This window comes from Sphaeramia orbicularis, chromosome 16 (genome assembly GCF_902148855.1).
Source record: "Sphaeramia orbicularis chromosome 16, fSphaOr1.1, whole genome shotgun sequence".
Lineage (NCBI taxonomy): Eukaryota > Metazoa > Chordata > Actinopteri > Kurtiformes > Apogonidae > Sphaeramia > Sphaeramia orbicularis.
Window position 1 is genome coordinate 31,257,459 of NC_043972.1, and position 8,600 is coordinate 31,266,058.

Here is an 8,600-nt window from a genome sequence, read left to right on the forward strand (position 1 = left end):
ACCCGGGTTGGGCTCTGACGCCGTCTACGGTCCAGTCTGGCCGAACTGTCTCCGACACTGGCTGAGGCTCCGTTTCCTGCTTCGGTCCCGTACGCCTCAGGCTCCTACCCCGACTACGGCCCTGGCTGAGCCTCCGGCTCGCGTATCCATGCATACCTCATTCAGTTTCCTCTAACACCCCCGCTCTTACAGAACAGTCCCAGTTCCTATGCACCTATGTGACTAATGTTACATTTCCTAGTGGTTTATGTTAGTGACAAAACAGTTTGCAGGTGAACTTTCCATCCTAATATAACTAATGTAGCCAGGTTCTGGCTACGCTTCCTGTACAAGGCTCCAGCCTGTGGGAACACGAAGAGGGGTACGTGCAGAGGGGGGAAGGGGGGAGGGGTGAATGACAGTTGAGTTTGATAGACATATCACCATTCAATCATTTCGAGTGGGCGCTCAAAATTATTGGATGGTATTTTTTCAGTCCTACCTGTTCCACAGGTGACTGATTTTTTTAATTTTTGTGTCAGAGCATTTAATTAATTAGTTGTAATCGGGGTGTGAAGGGGATTTTAAGGAATATAATAAAAAATGCTCCAGAAAAACATCTCAGACCCCACCTTTAACATAGCTTTAAATTCAGTAAAACCCTTCAGAGGTCAAAGGTCAGAGGTTGGTGGCCTTAATCTCACCCTCCTCCTCCCTCAGCCGGGTCCTCTCCCAGCCTTGTCGGATTCGAGTGAGGGTGTTGTCAACACAAGGCAGGAGGAGCAGCATCTTGAGCACCAGCACTATAGAAGGCACCACCAAACAGAGCATGTAGCCCGGAGGAGTGTACCATTTGTAGGTGGAAGGACGAAGAAATTTGTTCCACCCGTAAATGTAGCCATGTGCTGTGCATATAGTCAGCGTCAGATGACCCAGCTTAGACTGAGGAAAAAACACATGAAAAGCTATTGTTACACATTTTTCTCTCCACATGCAACCACTGTACACTTAACTTTTCTAACACACATTTCTGTACTACTTTTGAGAGATTTAGAGATGCATATCTTGATAGTTTCTTTGCTTCTGTATTCCTCAAGTGCTAGAAACAGATGTAAATATAAGCCATTTCAGGGTAATTGGATCTCCAGCACCAGTGGCCTTTGAGGCTCGGTTGTTGTTAATTACTTGGAAAATGTGTTTTCATTTACAGTTTTAGTATTTAGCTGATGTTCTCATCCACAGCGATTGACAATAACTTCAAACTGCAAACGGCACAATCAGGCAAGATTTATATTAATGCGGTGCAATAATGACTGTGCTCATATAATGATAATGGGGACTATTATTTTACCATTTTAGAACAGCAAATCCTTCTCCTGTGAAGAATTAAATGAATATACTTATATTTATAGGTACGATCCCAACTGAGAAAAATACAGTTATAAATCAATAGATCAATACTGTTAAATAATATTTTATGCTTGTGATGGTTCTTTTCACAAGATCATAAGGATTATTTTGACCTAGACCTCTATTTCCCACTTCTATTCCCTATCGGAGGTCTACCTAAGGACCTGACCTTTACACAAATGGACCCGTGACCTGTATTAACAATTTTCTCGCTGGGGATAATACCTGGTATCATAATTCTATTTAATGAATAACTTAACATTTAAAATCCTGGGCCAAAGTCAGCCAGGCTTTCACTATGTGTGCCTGTGGTAGGCAGTTAGTTAAGTAGCCTCTGGGGAGATAAGTGTCGTTGACATATTGCTTGTACGGCAGTGTAATAACTCTGATGAGAACTTGGACACTCCAAATAGAGATTATCATGTAGACCCTAAAAACTTCACTGATAGTGAGCACATGATAGTAATAAACATGATAATGTCTATGGGCTTAAAGGTGAACACACGCAAATGAAATTACACTCATAACAGTAATAAGTTGTGTACTGACCTGAACAAAGTTGAACTCTCTCCAGCTAAGAGAGCCTCCCACAGAGGGCAGGGATGTTAGTCCTAGCAGGACATAGAGAAAAAAACCAAGGATGCCCAGCACATAGAAAGAATCTGTGGCCCATGCCTCAGTATTATCAAAATTAAACGGTGTTGTTTTATTGTTCTTCATCTAAAGCAAACAGGGATAAGAGAGAAGGGAGACAGTAAATACAGATGTAAACCCAGGACTGTAGACAACTGCACACAGTTTGAAACAGTCCTTCATACCTCATCCACCACACGGGAGATGAGTTTGTGTCTGACAGCATAACGGATGGGAATGATGAATGTGTAGATGGCATGGAGAAGAGCAAAGCCTAGCGCAATCAAGCCTATTTGCTTCCTACACAGCATCCAGCGGTCAAGCCAATCAGGGAAGCGGCTGGATAAGTTTACATACATTAGTTTTCATTTATATTAATAATTTCAAAGATTAATGCAAACATTTTCTGTATTTCTGTCCAACCTGTACTTGGTTCCTCTGTAGAGCTGAATGAAGGCAGCTATAACACCAGGCAGATAACACAGAGATAACATGATGAGCGACACGATGGGAAATACCTGAAAGATGAAAACCATAGTGTACAGTGGAGATGAAATACCCACTACAGAACACTATAAAGCAGTGGGGGAATCTTTACCTTGTTTGCCAGGGACACCATTATCCTGAAGGAGATGTCTTTCCCGTCTTCAAAGTACGCATAGAGGACATCTCTAATGAGTAGATAGAAGTAGAAGAAGGCGGTGAGGCCCAGGGCCACGCATAGCGGCAGCCTCCACTGTGGAAACAGCTGCAGGGGGAAGTCCTCCAGCTCTCTGGCTGCAGACAGAGAGCCCCTGTCCAGAACAGTGAGGCCCAGCTTGGTGGCCATCTCTGCAACCGCATGCTTTGCTTTTGCACTGTTGCCACACAGGAACACCTGGAGCAAGATAATGGGGTTAATTTTTCAACTGCAGTGTGGTATTGTCCTTTTGTTTTTCAATAATAATAGATGTGGCAATAGATTATGTTAGTCTTATTGTTGATGAACACCAACGGCACAAGTACCAAAGGTGAAATCTGTTCTTTTAAGTCACTTGCAACCAAAATCATCTACTGATCTAGCATGTTTAATAAGTTCTGATCCACTAATTCTATCAATACATGTAAATAATTGGTGTAAAATACATTTCTTAATTTTTTCATGGTTATTAGATATGACCCCTTTTAGACGTTCAGAGGTGTCATAGTTGCTGTGGAAACACTGTCATCTTCTACAACACTGATTCACTGGTAAAATCCATGGAGTTTGATAATTGACAGTGGATGGAGACACTTGATTTATGTTCAGTTAATGATATATTTTGCCAAAAAAGTCACTTTATCTATCATTTTCTCTGTTTCTGATATACTAACCTTTGAATTTACTCTGAAATTTTATAAACTTCTACATGATCAGTGAATTAAATATAATAAAATACCTGATTTTTACTAAACAAATGGAAAATAAAGAGGATAACATTTCAATAAATGGTAATAAATCACTTAAGAAAGGTAAATGTCGAGAAAAATTCATTTGCAAATTGCCACAAAAGTAGCTCTGGGTCTTTATGGGTTAAATATTCTTCTAATGCAAAATTCAGAGGTACTTGGACTTGTGTATTTCCATTCTAAGCAACTTTATCCTTCTATTTCTACTCTACTACATTTCAGAGGTAACTCTCTATAGTACTTTTGACTCCACTACATTTGGTTTAGTTACTTGTAAGATTATATTTTTGTCTTCTCTTTCCTCTCCATCTCCAAATATGCTGATTTTATTTATTTATTTTTTTTTTCTGGATGTTTGTGATAAACTGACAGATGAAGCAATCCTTACTATAAATAAGATAAGTAGATGCTTGATGATGACCTTAGATTGTAGCATTACCGGACATTGAAGAATTAGATGACTTTACCCAGGTATCTAACTCCATAAAAAGGGCCTGTATAATGGATCATTTATACCTATTTAGTTTAGATTACAGTTAAGTGCCAATGGCCTTGTCTTGCCTTATCTTCATCTGCAATTATATTATCTCAATAATAACTCAGTACTTCCACAAACACTCCTTCTTTTCCATCAGAACGCCTCAAAGCAATAAATATAGGGGTATTTTTCTCTTGCTGCATTATAATTAGGTTTTCTTTTTCTGTTGCTAATAATTACTCAAAGATTGTTGTTAGATGACTCACCAGCCCTGTTTGAAATATCTAGTGCATGGCTGTGCTGAGTACACTTGAAATGTCTACAGAATTAGCCTTGTTTTTTCTTTTTTGTTGTTGTTGTTGTTCTTCTCCTCTTGTGTTCTTTCAGTAATTTCCAGATGAAGGCCCTCAAAGTGTGCATCTATGTAAAAAGAAATAGATAAAGAGGACATATGCAGCTCAATACGTAATCCCATTTCTTGATCTTATGACGCTGACTAACCCTTTTTACCACACTCGCAGTGCTGTGATAAGACGATTAAGTTGTTTGTAAGGGGGGGAAAAAGTGAATCATACAGAGTCGGAGAGATAGAAGGAGCCGGAGTGCTGGTGAGAGAGAGTAGTTTGACAGGCATATAGTGGAGTCAGTGGGATTGAGCAGTTTTCCCCCAGGTGTGTGTATAAGTGGACCGGGCAGTCAGCCATGTCTCCCTACATTACTGCACCAGTAACAGCAGGGGACGGCCGACAGACTAAATCTCCATCTGAATGTAAATGTGACACAGCCCCAGCCCCGCTGTGGATCTAATCAAATTGCTGGCCAGGGAATAGCACACACTTACAAGCATGTGCGTGTGAATGTATACTGTACCTACACAGTCTCTGTTAAAGACACACATTCAGATACACTACACTTGTTCTCTCAGAGCTACCTGTGTTCAAAGAAAATGGAGCACTGCAGTGGTATCTGTGTGTTATAAGTGTGTGTGTGTCTGTGTTTGTGTGTGTATATGTATGGGGGTTGTTTGTGTTGAAGAGGATTCGAGGCAGATTCAGGTTTGGTCTCCAGAGGTTCCAGCATGTTTGTGTTTCTCTTTGTAGCTGTGAAACGGAAGCCGCAATAAACACTGGTCTTTTGACTTAGTAACATCATGAAGTGTGTTTGTTTGTCTGTCTGTGATGTTTATACAAGAACTGTCCTCATTTTCTGTGGCACTATTATGGAAAGATGGTAAAATCAATAACCTGCAATAACATAATCAATGAATTTTGCCCCGTGTACAGTACAGAGAAGCCTTGATGTCCTATTACACAATGTGACATCCACTTACTGTGTTGTCTTGTGTTATCGCTGCCTGATATGATGATCTACTTAGTTGGTAATCAAGTTGGTAAAGCCCTCTCCTCCTGTTGCCTTATATTTGTACGAGTCCACTAAAGCCAACCTTAAATCAACATTGCTAGAGATTTGTTTGTGTTGCTTGGTAAAAAATTCCAAATTGACCTCAGCCTATTGTTATTCCAGTGGTCTGAGAGGACATGAGACTTCTGCTTCTGCATGACCCCTTACCTGTGCTTTCAGGATGTACTGTAGAAGGATCTACTACATGCAGAGGTGTCAAGTAATGAAGCACAAATACTTTGTTACTTTACTTAAGTAGAAATTTTGGTAATCTATACTTTACTGGAGTAATTATTTTTCAGCCGACTTTTTACTTCTACCCCTTATATTTTCAAGCAATTATCTGTAATTTCTACTCCTTACATTTTAAAAATAGCCTCGTTACTCATATTTAATTTCGGCTTGTTTTCATTCCGGCTTGTCATTGTTCAAATAAAAAGAAATTATCCACATAAATCGTACCATCTGGAGTGAGTGAATTTGTTTGTGGTTGGATGAGAAGTATAAACATATACCGTTCTGACACCCTATTGGTTTGTATGTGATCCATCACACCTGACTTCTTGCACCATTCCAATACTTATATTCAACTAACCATCATATCTTCCGCTGCATGAAACACATGTTAATGCTCAGTAGGACACATATATGGTTCTTTAATACATTTGCATTGAACTAAAATGCGTTCATTTTCAATGGGCATATATGAGGCTGAAACAGGTAGACTAGTGCATCCCAAATGTTTCAACATTAACATTTTAATGTAACATTTTAGTCATTTTGGCCTTTAGAAAGGTGTTTTTTAGGGAGGTGAGGTAGTGCACTATAGGCCCCTGTGGCACTGCCTAAGCTTTTGTCCTAATGGCATTTTTCCCCTTACATTTACTTTTATACTTTATGTAGTTTTGAAACCAGTACTTTTACACTTTTACTTGAGTAAAAAGCTTGAGTTGATACTTCAACTTCTACTGAAGTCTTTTTAAACTATAGTATCTATACTTCTACCTGAGGAATGAATGTGAAAACTTTTGACATCTCTGACTACATGGCATCCCAAGTTCATCTAATCATGAGTGTTTTCAGACAGATAGGAGGGTCTATAAATGTGACTGACAGATGTAATTACCATTGGGAATCCATCAGATGGGACCTGGATGTTATTCTCCTGCTTCTTTTTTTTTTTATAATGGAAACATTAGCTCTTCTATATTTATAATTAGTCTTTTGATTTGGACTGAGAGGAAAGAGTTACTGAAGGAAGGAGCATACTATCAAATTCTGGCATTTTTTTCCCTTTGTTTTTGGCTCCTGCTGCTCTAAGGCTTGAAAGCTTCCCAGCTCTGTTACAACGTGATCCCACTGACATCTTTTATTTAGCAAATTCTTTACTTCCACTCGTCTCTCACCTGTTTTCCTGCCAGAAGTCCATTTTGCAAAGCCCAGGCAGACAGCGTGTTAAGACCTTTCACCACCTCAGCTCCAGGGACTAGTCTGGAGAACACACAATAAGGACTATACTATTGTTTCTGTCTATAAACACACGTACAAGGAACGGAAGGGCCACAAAATGGTGAGAATCAATGTTTCCACTTCAGTTGAATAGACACACAGCAGGACATCCTGCCAAGGGAGCTTCAGCACAACGATTTTTCTGATTCAGAGTACAGTTTGAGTGTCTTATGCTCCGAGACCCCATTTACACCTGGTAAATGGAATCTGTATGAGGACAGCATGTTCTGATACGGATAACATTTTAATACCAGGCGTAAATGGGCTCCTTGTGGTGTTTTTGCACTCTTTCACAACAAGTATTACCCTATGTAAAGAGCACAGAGCAATTTTAGTTTCCTTGCCAGAGAACATTTTGAAAATTATAACTGTAATATCACATAGGGAGCTGTTTACATGTAGGGTATATTTACCTCTGCAGATAGACGGCATTTGCCTCTGGGTACATGTCTTTCTTCAGGTTGTTACTGAGGTCTACCAGAACCTGGTAATCAAACAGTAACAAACAAGAGGAAACAAAACACAAAATTCTAGTTATATTAAAGGAACTCAATAATTCTGACAAATACATGAAATATATAAGATTCCAAAAAAAGTGAAATTCTAAAAAAAAAAAACCTTCCCCTAATCATAAATATTATTGTACAGCATATTTATACCTGTATGCTTCATTCTGTAGGATTATTTTCTATTTCTATACTGTGTTCATATACTGCACCTATAGCTCGTAGGTATATTTAGCACAAAGAAAAATCTCTAAACGCATCTTATATCTTATGTTTAATTGCCTTTTGGCACAGTTGAGGGTTGAGTTGTGGCAGTAATTCCTTTCTTTCTTTCTGTCTGTCTGTCTGTCTGTCTGTCTTTCTTTCTGTCTTTCTGTCTTTCCTTCTTTCTGTCTTTCTTTCTTTCTTTAATAACTATGTTTGTGACAAATAAAGATCTGAATATGACTCTAAAGGAATATGTATTCATAAATCTGATAAATGTCAAGAAAGCAAGTAGTTACACATTCCACTGACTTAAACAATGATAGAAATAGCTTTTGATATCCACATAATCATTCAGTACTTGTATACTTATGTTAATGTAATTTATAGGGCAGTATGTCAACATGGAGGTACTGAAAATTGATTCCAATTTTTCTCATATTATCTATAATGTTGTCTCATATTAAGTTATTTCTGCTAAATACCTTGACTGAGAATCAGAAATATATTCTTGCATCTTTCTACAGTTGTCAGGGATTAGTTTTGAGCTACTTTAAAGTTAAAGCTACAGTATAATGTTCAATTATAGTAACATCAAAACCTCCATCACCTTTCCCTCAAGATGCGGTGCCATCATCTCAATGAAGTCATAGTGTTCTCTGTGAACACAAATAAAGATTAAACTGGCTGACCTGGCTGCAGCTGCGTGGCTCATCACCTGCACAACACACACATGCAACACATTAAGACACATGATCATCTTTGAGCGGCATATGCATACGTTTTTGGTGCATTGCGATGAGCTCTAAATGTAGTGTGATCACACATAGTAATGTAGCCATGTGTTGTACCTGAGCTCCCTGAGGTACAGGGCCACAGCTGTGCGGCCTGCGGCTGCCGTACACCACCTTGTAGCCAGACTGGAGCAGACGCTGACCTAAAGAGCGCCCTAAGTCCCCTGTTCCAAAGATACACAGCAGTTCTGGATCAAGGGCAGCTGCAGCGCCCAGATGATGCAGTGCCACACTCTCTGGCTTCATCTCCTCGGTCAT

The 8,600-nt window shown here is 39.3% G+C and overlaps 1 protein-coding gene across 1 annotated transcript; it reads right to left on the reverse strand.

Annotated features, from left to right (window-relative positions):
* Positions 1-657: 657 nt before the first annotated feature.
* LOC115435780 (metalloreductase STEAP4-like) lies at positions 658-8,600 on the reverse strand. Its single transcript, XM_030158395.1, has 9 exons — positions 8,400-8,600; positions 8,159-8,266; positions 7,252-7,322; positions 6,736-6,820; positions 2,621-2,899; positions 2,446-2,540; positions 2,208-2,361; positions 1,939-2,109; positions 658-921 (listed from the first exon to the last, which is right to left on the reverse strand). The coding sequence occupies exons 1-9, from the start codon at positions 8,598-8,600 to the stop codon at positions 658-660; spliced, it is 1,428 nt and encodes a 475-aa protein (XP_030014255.1).